At 36.4% G+C, this 16,663-nt stretch overlaps 1 protein-coding gene across 1 annotated transcript; it reads left to right on the forward strand.

The window, feature by feature from the left end:
- Nucleotides 1-3,027: 3,027 nt before the first annotated feature.
- Nucleotides 3,028-8,118, forward strand: LOC131314289 (farnesol kinase, chloroplastic). Its single transcript, XM_058342825.1, has 6 exons — nt 3,028-3,572; nt 5,895-5,962; nt 6,043-6,174; nt 7,313-7,428; nt 7,545-7,659; nt 7,740-8,118. The coding sequence occupies exons 1-6, from the start codon at nt 3,252-3,254 to the stop codon at nt 7,915-7,917; spliced, it is 930 nt and encodes a 309-aa protein (XP_058198808.1). The 5' UTR covers nt 3,028-3,251; the 3' UTR covers nt 7,918-8,118.
- Nucleotides 8,119-16,663: the final 8,545 nt, after the last annotated feature.

Consider the following 16,663-nt stretch of genomic DNA (forward strand, 5'->3'; position numbering starts at 1 on the left):
TAAACCTCTCATTTTTGAGCTTGAAATTGCCTTCTTAAAAAATAAGGGCTTTTTTTCGTTTCCGGAACGGAGCCTCAGTCTTGTAGTCAAATATTTTAGTAGTACAGCCCCAAGGGTTATATAGGAGAAAATACTCAATGCTCCTTGGGCAAAGTTGAGCATAAATTTGGATCATAGGTTGGTGTGAAGTCCATCTCCAAGTGTGTAAATTTGATATTAATGTGTAGTTTAAATTCGTGTTCAATTTTGTTCCTGGGCATTGAATAATTTCTCCCAATGGTTAGTTCGATTGCCTTGGTGGATTTGATACACACGCAATCAATCATGATTCGATTCTAATTTGAATCAGACCACAAGAAAATAATTTCTTGTGAATTTTCTAGTTCCGGCGTGGATGATCAGCCTTTGGCCGGGCTGGAGAGAGGATTAGCAGAGGTGCATGTAAGTTGCTCGAACACCCCTAGGCCCCGACAGTCCAACCAAAAATAAATAAATTTAGCACTAGTACATATATATATATAACTTGATAAGTTAAATGGACCTGATTATTAAATTATTACTTAGGAGAAATAATTAGTACTACGTAAGAGACAAAATATGATGTGTACTATATCTCCTATTAAATGATCCAATTAATGGTTAAGTGAAAATTGGTTCAATCTTGCATGTACAATATCGACTTGTGAAGTTGCTTATGACTTGAGTAATGTAAGTATTCCACGTTGCATGTGTTCAATAGAAATGCTTAAAAGCGTTTAATTTTTGGCAATTTTCATCCTTTAAACTCTTTTGTATTGAATTGGTGCATGTCAGATGTAATAGAGATATTGTAATAAATCTGAGTTGGTAATGCACTAAACTTCAAATCTTGTGAAATTTTTTGAGTCAATTTTTTCTAATTCTAAATAAATAAACTAGAAAGAAGTAACCCCTATGCTCTACGGCGTGTGTATAGACAAGATTTCACCATTACCTTAAAAGGTAGAAATTTTTCTGTCGTGTTGGACCTCATCACTAATTGCTCTTCCATGTCGACAATTTCTACTTTTAGCAAAAACAATTTCCAAGAAATTAACTCTATTTTGGCCTTCATGGTCACTGTGCTTTTACATAAAAGAGAATGGAGTAATACAAAAATACTTCTAATAAGAAGTGTTTTTCATGTTGAATTGTACAAATTTGAATGTAGAAATCATAGTTAATAAAGAAAACAAAATAATTATGAAAGTTATTTAATGATTTTTTCCCCTTGGTTGAAAGAACATAACAAAAACATGCCCACATCGATAAGGATTTAGTTTTCAGGGAAAGTAAAGTTGCTAATATTATTTTTCTATTTTACGATTTTTAACAAATCCAAAGTATTAAAACAACCACAAAAATGAACATTGAACTTCTCCAATTGGCACTTGATGAAATAAACAATTAATTAACTTCTTCTCCGCTTATGGTTCTGAACCATTGTAATGGCAACAACCTAAGTCACATAATCATTTAGCAGTATCCTATGCTTCCGTTCTTAATTACTCTAGCAAATTTTAATATTTTGAGATGTTTTCAAAAGTAGCTTTTATACTCGCTCAAGTGCGTCCTTATTTTTGCATCTTGAAGTTTTGCATTTGGGTGTTTGGGAGCTAATTCTAAAATGCATTATCTCAAATGCATTTTTAAAAAAGAACCGGATAATGTATAACCAAAAATTATTTTTGGAGAAACTTTTTAAAGTATGACGATATTATCACTCATAAAATCCTTCTGCACATAATCCTTCTCCCACTTTGTTGGTGCAATTTTGGAAACCCAATTTTTTTTAGAAAACACAATGATTTGCGCCTACAAATATTGCTAAACATTTCAATATTTGCCCTTCAACTTTTTGAAAAATTACTTTATTTTAAAAAGCAAGGGTAAAGGGGGAATTTTATTCATCCAAAAAGTAAAATGGTTAAACAATTTGAGACATGCAAAAGTCTAAGAGGGTAAAAGTCTGAATTGGGATGGATGAAGTATTATTCAATCACCAAATATATCGATGGGCACTGCTAATGCCACAAAGATTTTTGTTAGTTCCACGACAATTTGTGTAATCTGACACTATTGCCCTCAATTAGTCTTCACGTGACTCCTGACCTCTGCCTTAATCTCTAGAGACCCATTGTGCTTTTGATTTCCTCTGTTTTCTTTTTGGCCTCTCTCAAGCTCTATTGTTCATGGCCGGCGGAAACTACTGGAACTGAAACTTGATGGATTTGAAGTTGATGATGAGCATTTCACACCTCTCGCCATTCTACCCACCCTCCTTGTGCATGGCTCTTATCCAAAGGATCTCTAACGTCAGACCAAATCGTGAGAAGATAGAAAAGAAGTTGCTTGCAGAAACAGATTGTGATTTTAAAACTTTCAGTCTCTCCGCTTCTTTTTGTATACCTAAAAGGATTGAAATTTTTTACTATACTATACTCATACCGTGACTTTTTTTGTTTGATATTGAAATTAGGATTGCTCCTTGGTAATGGTGGATAGAAATAAATACAGGGAGAAAGAGAAAAGTGGGTGCAGTGAAAAAAGGGAAATAGATTGCACTCTTCTCAGAGGGAAATAGTTGAACCAGGAGAAAGAGAGGGGTTGTTTGGCTCTTTTAGGGGTAGAATAGTAACTACACACAAAGTGTCGTGGCAATAAAATAAACCTTCGTGGCATTAGCTGCGCCCATATCTTCTCAAACAACCCTTTTGAGTTATGTCCAAACAAGTAGAGTGGTTATTCATGAGGAATGCTAACGCACATCTTTCGACCATAATTTCAAACACAACTGTATCCAGAATCGTTTAATACATATTTATAGCTTCAAACGCAATAATTTCCGGAGTTGGGATTGAAAGTTGTGTATGTAGACTTTCTCTTTATTTAGTTTTGGACCAAATAACATTTCAAGAATTTAAATCTAGTGGTCCCAATTTCAAAACATTACATAAGGGGTAGTTTTTTTTTTTTAAATAATACGAAATAATAACTAAAGAGAGATAGATACACGACGATAATAATAATCGGAGAGAAAACAGGAATCAGTTTTACTCAAAACAACAAAGTCGTGGGGCTCGATCCCCTGTTTCAAGGCAAATTCACGGGGACTAAACATGTTCGGTGAAAATCGGTGTCGGGGCGGCGTCCAATGATAGCCAGTGGACCGCTTCAAGGCATTATCTGATTCAAAAAGATTCTAGGAATATAAAATAGACGGGGCCGTACCGATGGCCACACTTACTCAACAACTGTCAGTCTTCGCTCGTGTCATCAGCACGAGCTCTCCAGTCGAACTTCAGTTGACCGATTCCACTGCGATCTCGTCTCTCCGACCCCATCCTCGCCTTCCTCTTACTACTCTTCGCTTTTTCTCCGCCGCCACCGCCGTCAGTCGCCGCCGCAATCTGGCTTCTGTTCCGGCGGCGGCGTCGATGTTGTCGGAAAACCCAGTCGTGAGCGATATCATCGCCGCCGGAATATCAGGGGGCATTGCGCTCTCTTTGCTTCGGTTTTGGGGGGAAATCGCCAAACGAGGGATCTTTGACCAGGTTGGACTCCCAAACCCCTCTCTCTAAATTCTCCGCGTTTTCTGTTTGTTTTTTCTTCCCTTTATTTGGTTATCAAGAGCATCTGACCCATTTTAAGAACCAAATAACCCATTTTAAGACCCAAATTTAAAATTTGGCCAAAACCCTCAAAAATTTGGGCAAAACCATCTCCAATCATGACCCAAATCCTTCCATTTTTGGGTTTTACCCATTTCTTTGCCCAAACCTAGGACAAGAAAAGGCTGACTCATTTTTCCAACGGCTAGTTAGAGACCTGGCGTACTCTCTGAACTGGGTGTCGACGACCTTGCCGGTGCCGGACTGGGCCTAGGCGATGGCGGAGGCCTTCTCGTAGCCGTAGTGGTGCAGGGTCGGTGGTGGTAGTTCGGAGGGAGAGAGAGGATGCGGTGGGTGTGGATCGGAGGAGGAAGAGAGACAGAGTCGAGAGAGAGAGAGATGGTCTGAGGGAGAGAGGGGGAGTGAATTTGGTTTTGATTGCTCGGATCATCGAAATCCGATCGGAGAAGGCGAGAAATGGGAGGTACGCATATAAGGTTCTCACCTGAAGATTTCTATATATATATATATATATATATATATATATATCGATAAAATTTAGGTTTGATGATCGGAGATGTGCCTACTCAAAATGAGTTTTTATCCAAATTTTGACCCAAATTTGGGTCAAGGCTGGAGATGCTCTTAGGATCGTTTTATCTTACTCGTCCGCATATAGATCTCCCTCCCCTATCGTTTCAGTCACGGGTTGGTTGGCAATCGATGCATAATGATGCCCTTTTCGGCGTTGACTTTGCATTTAAACAAACTCTCTTTCCATAAGTTCCAAAGAAGCCATGACCTTTTGTTTGGAACTTGTTAATAAGGGAAGGGAAACTTTTTTTTTCATTGTTAATCATATCCTACTTTATCCTAGGCGACTTGCGGAGAGGATAAGTGTTTACGGGAATTGAACCCTGCCCATGTGCATGGGAGTATAAGGGAGACACCAACTACACTCCACTCGCACTCGCAAGGAAGGGAAAATTAAGAATGTTTCTTTTCCATTGTTTGGTTCGGAGAGAAAGATGAAAGAAAATGGAAAAATCTAGAAGTTGTGCACAGTATTATTTCCCTCACATTTTCTTTTCTTTTCTTTTCTTTTCTCCCAGTTTTCTCAAATTCCAAGCACAGCAAGGAAAACTTCATTGTACTTAACATTCAATTTTGCCATTTTCTCTCAAACCAAACAATGGAAGAGAAATTTTTTATACTTAACCTTTATTTTCTCTTCTTTCTCTATGTTCCAAACAAAGGAAAATTATGAAGTGCCTCGGGAAAAGCTGATATTACTGTAGCACTCCACTGATCCACCTTTGTGCCTCCCAAGTATATTGACGTGAGAAACTTCTAAGTTCTATGTTAGCCACTAGGCCCACTACATTGTCTATGCCTTTAGCTTCTCTTGCTATGTGCCTTATCGTAGACTTTAGGTATCGTGGATCAGATGTGTTCTTTGCTATTGCATACCAAGTTCCAGTGTGCTGACATGTGAAGCTAGGCAAAATTGTTTTCTGCTTTTGATAACTTAGGGTGTCCGGGCCAGAATCTCAGGGCAAAGTATTAGCTTGGCACAAAATTCTAGAAGTCTGGGTGAAGTTTTTTCTTAGGGAGTGACGGTGCTGTTGTCCTTGATCCTGAGGAAGGCTTGCTAAAGGTGATTGTCTGGACAGCTATGGGGTTATGTGAATTACAGGAGTGGATCCTGAAATCGTGACCATAACAGATGTTTGGCCAGAAAGTTCTTGCCATCTGTGATTTTGGTGCATTAAGGTGGGAAAAATAGACCGAATTGGTGAATTGCAGCATAAGTCAAGCTTCGTGGAAACGTTTATGTAGCACGAGAGAGAGAGTCGGAGTCAGAGTACGAGGGAGATAGAGAGAGGAATAAAGGAGGATGCAAGCTGTGACAGCTCAGTGCGTGAGAAGTTTTATGGAAGTTCTGTGTCACATTGGTGCTAATCTGTGACAGGAGTAAATATTTGTAGTTTTATTTTGGTGATCAAAACCACACAGTACATGGCTTCAAGTTTTCTGCCACAGGACCTGATATAGCCTTGTTTCTTTGATGTATTCTGTTGATTGATTGTAGTTATCATTAACAATCGCTATTTTGTAAGAATTAATTTCCACGTTGTACCCAATTGTTTCTCTGAAGACTATTGCCAATACTAGCAACATCTTTAGATAAAATCCATTGCACTAGAAGCCCAAATACTTGGACACTTTTATTTGGTAAGTGGTAACGTGCCCTTTATGTGTTAGAAACTAACCAGGAAGCTTGTGCATGTGAGCATTGGGCTAGTTTTCATGCTTTGCTGGCCTCTATTCAGGTAAATATTCATATGCCCAAGAAGATTTCGGTTCTGTCTCATGCTCTGTGTTTTCTGATGTTTACTAGTTACTATTGCAGTTCTGGTCATCAAGGAGCAATTCTAGCAGCTCTTATTCCTGGGGTTAATATAATAAAGATGCTTCTTATTGGACTTGGGATATGGAAGGATGAGGCTACTGTCAAGTCAATGAGTAGATTTGGGGACCACAGGTTACATTTCTATAAGTTCTCCTTTAAAACACCTTCATGTTACAAATGGCTTGCCCACGAATTCAAGTACCTTGAAAAGTACCCTTTGCGACTGTGCTAGTTGGGTGGCCTAACCTTCCCGTTGATTTCTGTCTGTCTCTTTCTTCTGTTTTTCTCTGGGTAATCCAGAAGAACAGAGTAGTAGTTCCAATCATCAACAGGATTGTTCTTTTTATTGCAGCATTTCTTTATAGTAGAACTACTCCTTGACTAAATTGGCAGTGAAGAATTGGGCTCTGCTCATCAGGAAATTTATGCGACTTCTTTTCTACATTTTCTTATTACCATGAAGCAAGCAGAATTTGTTAATCTTTTGGAACCTATGATGCACGGACACGGATACCGATACGGACACGGACATTCTAAAAAAATGGGGACATGGACACGGCGGGGGACACGTCACGTGTATATTTATTTTAATTTTAGTTTGACACTCAGAAATTAAAAAAAAAATTACAATTTGACCCCAATTTTTAAAAAAAATTCCAATTTGGCCCCCAATTTTTTTAAAAAAAATTACAATTTGTCCCCTGTCGTGTCCCATCAGTGTTCCTCCCATGTCCCCAGCCGTGTCTCTGTAAAAAATTTAAATTAAATTATGGGACACGCCACGTGGCGTGTCCTCGTGTCCCGACACTGCGATAGTTTGACCTCTAGAGGTGTCGGTGCTTCATAGTTTGGAACTATGAAGCAAGCAAATCTGGAGCTTTCGTTTCAAGCTTAACTTCAACAATCAATACCAAGCTCGACTAATAGTAGCTATGATGATAAATGTACACGTCACCTTTTCCTATTCACTCGAGTTGAAAATAGAAGTTCCTTAATGACCTTCTCTCTTTTCACTTTACAATATGAAGGGCTAGATTCGACTTAATTTGAGTGTTAAGTACCTAGGAAGCTTTTTAAAAGGCTTTTTAGGGAACTTGGAGTAAGGTGAAATATGGGCAAACCAATTCTACAGGTCGGTAATGCTCAAAGTTGGCTCAAGTTGATCCGAATTCTGCAGGTCCAAGTCAAGACAGACCATATGAGCTAACTCACTTACCCTATGATCGATTGATTTGTTGGCTTCTCAGTTTGTTCTTGTTCCATGTATCAGGGAACTTCTGAAGGGACCGCTATACTATGCTTCCGCAATCACTTTGGTTTGTGCTATTTATTGGAGAAGTTCTCCAATTGGAATTGCCACTATTTGCAACCTTTGCGCTGGAGATGGTAATGCACTCTGCAATCATAATGTGCAGTTTTCTTTTCTTTTTTTTAACTGAGTTCCCTGAAACTATTGAACGCGTGATACCAATTTTTTATTTTCAAAACTTGATTTGTTTCAGGTTTAGCTGACATTGTTGGAAGGCGATTTGGAACTCAGAAATTACCGTACAACAGAGACAAATCCTTTGCTGGTAGTATTGCAATGGCAACTGCCGGTTTCCTAGCGTCAATTGGGTAAGTTTCTTTTGTCTGGATCCTTGTGAGGATATTTCAGAATGTGGACTTCTTGTCACTGATACAAGCTTTTGTTGCAGATACATGCACTATTTCGCCTTGTTTGGATATGTTGAAGAAAGTTGGGAAATGGCTTTGGGTTTCTTGTTTGCGTCTCTTGCCGCAGCACTGGTTGAATCCCACCCTTCAAGCATGGATCTTGACGACAATCTCACAGTTCCCCTTGCTTCTATTTTGGTTGGCAGTTTTGTCTTCTGATTTCTGGCTGTCAACTTTCATTAGTATCCAGTTAGTCCTTGATACGTATCAATTGTAAGACCAAATGTTGTACCTTATTTCTTACTTGCCCTCTTCCCTTATTAGGGTTTCGGGTTGTTATTCTCAAAAGGCTGAATGTATGTGAATATATACCCACGGAAATTGGAATTAAATGTTAATCTTCTTATTTCTTTAGGTCAATTAGGGTGGCTCTTATGCTGTGTGGAAATGATGGCAAGCCTTTAGTTCACTTGTTAAAATTCGTCAAGGGAACTGCCCTTTGCTATGGCCATGGGTTTCTGAAAGTAAATGGATGTGGTGTTTTTTTTTTTCCCTTTCAATCTAGTAGCAGTGATTTTCAATCATTGGGATAAGAATGATGGTGAGATAAGTTTTTCTCCTCAAGATGCGGATCCAGGGGTGATATTGCGGCGGGAACAAGATCTAATATAGATCCTCCATCCATCTCTATGAGCGGAGTGTTGGGTCCGACATCGGAGTTGGGCGGGTTTTCGGTTGATTTTTGTTTGTTTGTCAATTTGTTTTTGATTTGTGTGTGTATATGGAATTTCCTTGTACGTCGAACAAATCCGTCAAAAGAAAGTAAAACCAAAACACCCTAACCAAAAAGGGTAAAACGGAAACCTAAAAGAGTACCTAATACGTCACATGCACCAAAGTGCCAGCATCGATCCACTGAAAACAAGAAGGTCCCGTGTCTGATAGGGATGGGATTAATGGATTGCATATGGGCTCCATACTCCATCCTAACTTTTTCAGATCCATTGCACACTACACATTTCTATAAGTATCTAGTTTTCGTAGCCGTTCGGTGGGACTAAATATACTCTCTCTCACGCTCGAAGCACGTGGTCAGCGACAAGTGGGTCGGTTAGATCCCTTGCAAATTATTCCGTGGTGTTAAGAGCAATGCTCCCGGATGGAAATGTGGAGCAATCCGCAATCTATCTGTACGTCCATTTTGTGTAGCCAAAAAAAATGAGACAGATATCAGCAATACCCTATCAAATGACCCAATCAGCTAACCTTGTTGTATTATTCTTGTGGGTGCATAATAGTATATATCTATAATACCACTAGCACATAGGTCCACATGGAGTACTAGAAATTGGAATTCCAATTGAAATCTGAAAGAATATTGAGTGGGTGTGAGATGGGCTAGCTGTGTTGGAGGACTTGTTCTTGGAAGTTGCAACAGATAAGATTGGAAAAGAGTTGAGACACAAGAAGGAAATTTTTTATCTAGTTTATATGAATGAAAGAAACATGGGAAATGACATAATTTGGCATCAATTAATCACTAGTTTTTCCTTCTTTTTACACCAAATCATAGAAACAGAACACATAATTAAGCATGTTCATATTTATTTACAGTGAAAAAGGTCCAACAAACGAAGAGAAAACGTACTTCTTCAACAAACGAAGAGAAAACAAGATAGTAGTAGTTAATAACCTCTATCCAAATCATCCTGATATCTGGATGGCTTCTCCAGCGGCGAGGAATCAGGAAATCCTCCGGTTCTTCAGCATCGACAGGGGATAACTCCACCATCTAACGGGCTCTGAAGATTCCGAAACATTTTCCAGGCCACGGCCACGGTCGCGGCGGCGGCGGCGTCTGAGGTAAGGTACAAAGATGAGAGAGAGAATCAGGAGAGAGAAGATAGATATGATGGTCAAGGCCATGACCTTGCCGTGCATTCCGTAGTGCTTGTCATGCTTTATTTGAAGCTCGTTTTGTTGGGTTCTTGGAGTGTAAGGAGCTATGGCTGGTGAAATTTGGAGTCCGTTAGCTACCAGCAGCCACGGCATTGATTCTTTCCCCTCTCTTTCTCTCTCTCTCTCTCTCCTCGTTCGTATATCGGTATGTGGATCTTTTTGTGCTGTGTTGAAATATAGGACACCAGAAGCAAGCCAAAATTTGCCAATACGAAGGAGGCAGTCCTATGGTACACATCCATTGTCAGAGGGTGTATCTACGTACCATGATTTTAAATTCTTGAATTTTAAAGTAAATAATTTGGAGCACCTATTTATTAAATCAATTAATAAAATTAAAAAAGGACTTAACAGGTAACATGTTGTTCTCTCCTCCATGACTTTTTCTCCCTCTCCCTCGTATGTAAAATACTACAAATTATATAACAAAACCACAATTGTTATGACAACACAAAAAATTAACATTTTCTTTCCACAATGTGTCGTACCAACAGAAATCGATCAAAAGATACTAGATACAAGACCAAAATATGTCGTAGCACAATCAATAATTATTATACCCAAGCAAATTATATAATAGAACCACAATTGTTATGACAACACAAAAAATTAACATTTTCTTTCTACAATGTGTTGTACCAACAGAAATCGATCAACAAATACTAGATACAAGACCAAAATATGTCGTAGCACAATCAATAATTATTATACCCAAGCAAAATACATGTAAAAAATATCACAAATTAAATATCGTATAACTTGACATCCTAACAACCCTGATCGATCATTCTAAAAATACACTCACTAATAATATTTAGATTGTACATTCAATTTATATTTGATATGAAATCTAATCCTCTGTTGTAGTTGAATGTAAGTTAGCCATGCAACCGTGACACAATAATGACAATTAAATTCGTTGAATTTTTTTATGTTTGTTGATTAAGTCACCTACGTAAATTTTTGCCTCGATCAGATTTAGGAAGCTCCATCATCGGCACGCAGATTGACTAATAAAATGATATTTTCTATTCAATTAAGTGTCTAGCTATAAGCCATCAACTTCATTCTTGGTACGAATGACCTAATTGATATTATGTAAATTGTAAAAGAAAGACAATTTCGATAATAAAAAAAAATTCTTACGTGGGGCTCAGATGAGGCATTATTAGATTTTAATGTTGTATTGAAATTGAACGACGAGATTTGTTAAAATATGAAACTTCAATGACTAACTATGTAATTTATCCTAAAAAATAACAACATTCTTTTAAAAAAAAAATAGGAATGAAAGGTGCAAGACTTGAACCCGAGATATTTTTTTAGATAAATGTCTAAACTCCAACACCTTATCACTATGGTACACAATTGAGATTTGTAATTCTAAAGGCTATTAATTATATAATACTTTCTTGTTCGTAGGGGGCTATTTCCCGGCTGAAAATTTGAGAAGACAGGGGCTTCAAATGCCTCCGTCTTAGTGTTGGGCTTGCATTTGTAGATCATATTATAACTTATGTCATTGGTGTAAATCAATATGTCGACTATAATAATTTTTTTTGAAAAAAAGTACAATGACAATAAATTTACAAAATTATTTAGATTGTACAACCACGACCTAGTTCCAAGGACCACCATTAAATTTGGATTGATATGCATAGAGCACCGATCAACGTGTCAAATATATAGTGCCAATTGTTAAGTGCACCGCCTTGAATATTGATAAGATTAGGTAGTAATATAATTAATTTCACCAATTACAAAAAGGGGAGTAATTTTCACACTCTATTTTTTGATATTCACACTTATTTTTTGTACTCCATTTTAGTGTCGAAAGTGTATATATTTAAGACAGTTGGATAATTAATTTTTTTTAGTGACATCTCATTCTTCCACGAAGGAATTTTGATTTTTTGAATTAAATTTTATGGAGAAATAATCTGATTTAGACTAATATTTTGAGAGAAAATTATAGTTGTATTCGAAAATTTGGATCTAGCACTTATTTTTTGGTGAATTTCTTGGATGAAAATTTTGTGCGAGAACTTCATTTTTTGTTTAAATTATTGCGGTATTGCGCAGGAGAAATTAAAATTTGAAAAGTGTGTGGAGGGAATTGATAATTAAGATAATATGGTGGAAATTTTCAAATTTTGAAAAAATTATGTGGTGGGAATTGAAAAAAATTAGGTTAAGTTTCGTACAACACATTGTGCTAAGGTAACGACAATCTATGGTATTGTTATAAAATTTGTGATTATTTTATTCAATATTTGGTATTTAATTTACGTATATATTTTGCTTTGGTATAACTATTGTGGATTTTTTTGACCGAAAAAATCCACAATAGTTATTTTTTTGACCGAAAAATAACTATTGTGGATTTTTTACGACATATTTTTATTTTGTTATGGAATATATCATCACCAAAAAGAATATACAATAGGTTGTGGTAAGGTAACATCACTTTATGATTTTATTATAATAATTGTGGTTATATTATTTAATTATGGTATGGTATTTTGTCGATTATAACTATCGTTAACTGAACAAGCTAATTGAATTTTTTTATACGACACGTTGTGGGTACGAAAACGTCAATTTATGGTGTTGTCATAACAAATTTTGTTATATTACTGAATTTGTGGTATTTTAGACATGTCTTATTATGGAATATTTTAATCAATTTTCTTTGGAACGACACATTGTGGTAAGAAAACGTCAATTTATATTATTGTCATAACAATTGTGGTTTGTTATATAATTTTTGGTATTTACATATGTTTTCTTTTGATACGACACGTTGTGGTAAGAAAATGATAATTTTAGGTGTTGTCATAACAATTGTGGTTATTTTATAGAATCTGTGGTATTTTAAAAATATTTTTGGCTTGGGTATAACAATTGTTGATTCTGGTATGACAATTTTTGATTTTGTTACGGAATATCATACGAGTCAAAGAATTTTTCGTACGACTCATTGTGGTAAGATAATGCCAATTTATGGTGTTGTTATAACATTTATGGGTAGCATTATTTAATTTTTGATATTGTACGCATATATTTGGTTGGGATACAAGTATTATGAATTTTGGTACGAATAATGATGGTTACATAATAACAATATTTTTTAATTATGGATAACATGCTAATGATCTGTTCAACAGGTAAATTTTAAAGTATAAGTCGTAACCAGCACCATAAATATGCATTAGAAAACCAAAAATCAGCATAATGAAAATCATAAATTATCGTAATTTAGATATATGGTATACCCTGTGTACCATAGCTTTTCCCTACGAGGGAATACCCGAAAAGGCTGCGTGTGAAACATGGAAGTCTCACGCTCCACTAGTGCAAGATATGCAAAGCAGTGTGTCTTTCATCCTATTTTATTTGTCTTCTTGTTGGCATACACTACGTAAAAAAAAGTGAAAGGAAAGAGAAACCTGAGGACTGAGGAGGGTCATGTTTCTCCATCTGCCCGCCTTTTTTTTTTTGTCGGGAATGTTGAGTGAAAATAAATACGCAAGAAAAGTGAAGTTAGGTAAAGTAAATGAAACATTTTTCTGTGTGTTCTGATCTTGACAATGAATCTTGTAGGAAAAAATGCAATTTCTTCTTTTAACAGGATCCATTTTGCAAGGAAATATTTCTTTTAATAACTGAACACAAAAAAAGTTAAAAGGAAAATTATTTTTTCTACCATTTTTCTAAGTTTTTACTCTTGAAATGGATTTGGATACACATAATTTCATGCATCTATAGTTTTCCGATTACTTTTTAACAGTATTTTTCCAATTTGTATTGGCGAAATTTTCAGTCGTTTTACAAATTTTTGGTTTTCAATGTCCACTCGTCATAGAACGTCATTAGTTTGATGACTACGCGCGACAAGGGGACAAATCAGTACCGTGGCAATTTGGAAGGGCGTTTGCAGTATGATGATTCTCTCTCAGGATCACTGTGAAGATTTTCATTTAGATAGTTCATCTCTGCAATTAATAGTTCGAATTGAATTTTTTTTTCTAAAGAAGAGTTAACTTTTTTACTGGAAGAGTTCATTTATAATCCGGACTATTGATATGGACAGTCCGGATCTCATGAGAATCTTCACATGATAGAGGATCCAGGTCCGAATTAGATCTTTATCCGATTCAAAGACCACAAGAACTGTTGCATGTTTTTTTCCTCCAAAATGGTAGAAGTTTCATCGATAGAAAACATAGGTACATAAGATAATCACCAAAGGTAGCATCTGTCCATAATCAAAGGACTAGAAAAAGCAACAAAGAAGGGTTGCCTTTCCAGATGTAAACACCCAGACCACTACTACCTGTTATAGCAAAAAACAAAGGGTCACCCCAATCACCGTTCTATGCACAATAGAAAACTCACACTGATAAAAAAAACCTAACATCCGAAGCAACGGGGCCGCCAACCAATTGATCGGATTCGTCGTGAATGGGTCACCCCAATCATAGTCCTACACACAATAGAAAACTCACACAGACAATAAAAACATAACACCTGATGCCACCAAGTCAATCGATCGGATTCGTCGTTGGACCAATACTGTCGCCACCTTCCTTTGTCTGAGAACCTTAATCTCCACCACGAACGGAATCTAAACTGGCGCCTCAATGATGAAGGGGAAGCCAAGAGAAAGGAAAAGAGAAAAAATCACAAAGAAACTCTCATATTTGAAATCGAAAGAGAAAATTCTCATTGAAAAGGAGGGATTAATTTAAAGCGATAGAAGTCATAATTAAGGAGGAAGGAAAACACCAATCGTCGGTAAGGTCCTCCCCTCCCCCGCCGCATGAGAGAGTGAAAACCCTAATGGAGGGAGGAGAAAGAAGAGAGGCGGCTAGGGTTTTTTTTTAAGAAAGAGATGCTCTGAGTTGTTGGGACTTCATTGGCAAGGAGAGTTTTCCATCTTTTTGGTGTTATTGGTACTTGGTACACAAACTACAGTGACACTTTTAACGTTAATAATAAAGGTTGCTTTATAAAGGTACTAGGAGTAATCAAGATGTCTGCCTCCTCGTCCTCGGTCCTCCACACAATGTTCTTCTCAATCCAAAGTCCCTTTCCGTGTTCATTTCTACTCAATCGGAACCATCTGTGGTGGAGATTCGTGGGCGGTGTTAAGGAATCTCGTTTCATGGGATAAAAATCTGAACCAGTTTTACATCACGTATGATTTCTATAGTACACAATAACCAAGGAAAATAGGAGTAAAAGGTAACGGGCTTGTTTGTTTGATAACTTTGGGTATTTTAGTTTTGATAGTGGGTGGAAAGAGAAATAAGATAATGATTGAAGAGAGGGGTAATGAGTGGAGAGAGATAAAGAGAGAAATGAAATTAATAATTGGAGAAATAGTATAATGATTGGAAAAAGATATGGGATAATGATTGAAAAATAAAATTAAAACAAAGTAAAATATCAAAACGAACAAGACCAACATGATTTTGGTTGATGTATTTTCTCGTGTTGGGTTGTTTGATTAGGCTAAGATATGCGTCTTTTGATGATTTGTAAATTGTAAGTGTTGCTGGGTGTTTCTAGCGCTCTCATAGCGTTTTCATATGCTGGTGCGTGGAGCTGAGGTGATCCTAAAAGTTGATCGAACCTGAGAACTAATGAATAAACACACTCTTAAATCCCAGGCAAAGACTTGGCTAATCCCTTGAGGTTTCTGAAGTATATGTTACATGTTGTCGGTAGCAATATGAAAGAGAAAAGTTAAACGTAAAATCAGACTTTGTCTTGGACTTTGTTTTTTTGTTAGAATGATTTAAGGCTTGATTCAATTATCTTGTGATCTTTAAATGAAAGTCATTGAACTACTGTGTTGAAATACTATTTTTACGATCCGAACAATTTATTTCATTTGTTGTTATTTTTTTATTATTTTAATAAAAAATCAAGTTATTCAGTTATCGATAAGAAACTAATACTATAATTGACTATCTTTAGTATTTATTTATTTTTGGAGCCGGGGGTGGCATGTGCCACCCGCACCATATATACCTCCGCCCCTGTATCCGCCGTTTAAATGTGGGTAATAAAGGCCGGATATTAACAGTTCAGACATACTGTCCACCTGTTATATCTGATCAACAAATATGTCGGAAATAAAGAAGTCAATGGGAGTTTCATTGTTTCAATTGTTCTCCCATAAAAACTCACTCCCCTTTTCTCTAGTGGTACTTTCCTTTGTGTCTCTATTAGGTAGTATTTGTTTTGCGAGAAAATGAGAGTGTTGTTATTGTCCGTTTGGATGAAAGATTTGATTTAGGTGGATATGTAATGATGGTGAATTTGAGGGTGGATATGTAATAAGGGGTGATATATTAAGAAAAATGAATTTGTAATGAGGTGTTTGGATAATTTTTTTAGAAAGGGGATTTGAATGGTGGATATGATGGAATTAGATATTAAATGACTGAATTGCCCCCACAAATGTTTAAACTTAATTTTATTTTAGAAAAATATTTTTTTCCGGAACAAATTAAAAGTAAACCATAACATATTAGACTATATGTTATTTATCAAAAAAATTAAAAATTGTACTTAATTGAAAAATGATGAAAGAGTATATATATACTATGTAATTGTAAACTAAAAGTGAACATATATAAATGTAATTGTAAACTAAAAAATCATTACATATATATGTACTAGCGAATACCCGTGTCTGAAGGCACGGCGCAACATATTTTGAAGACAACTAAAGCTACGGGTCGAGCAATGAGCCAATGGAGCATGTCGAAAAAAATGGATAGAAACAAAGTAAAATATGGTATATTTTTGTTGCAAAACTTTGATATGCTAATTACCTATGCCTGTAGCATTCCGCAACAAAAGTTTTTATTTGTTATGCTCCTATCCGTGTGTACATCACTACCAATGATAATCCCAATCACATATACCAAGTTAATTGTATTGATAGAATACACACTGAACTATATTAATCCAAATCACAAAACTCAAAACC

The sequence above is a fragment of the Rhododendron vialii genome, chromosome 13a (assembly GCF_030253575.1).
Source record: "Rhododendron vialii isolate Sample 1 chromosome 13a, ASM3025357v1".
NCBI lineage: Eukaryota > Viridiplantae > Streptophyta > Magnoliopsida > Ericales > Ericaceae > Rhododendron > Rhododendron vialii.

Excerpts from the sequence above, each read along its gene's own strand:
- LOC131314289 (XM_058342825.1), top strand. The coding sequence starts at position 3,252 with ATGGCCACACTTACTCAACAACTGTCAGTCTTCGCTCGTGTCATCAGC. Across the intron at positions 6,175-7,312 it reads AGTAGATTTGGGGACCACAG|GGAACTTCTGAAGGGACCGC; the intron begins GTTACATTTCTA and ends TCCATGTATCAG. Across the intron at positions 7,429-7,544 it reads CAACCTTTGCGCTGGAGATG|GTTTAGCTGACATTGTTGGA; the intron begins GTAATGCACTCT and ends GATTTGTTTCAG.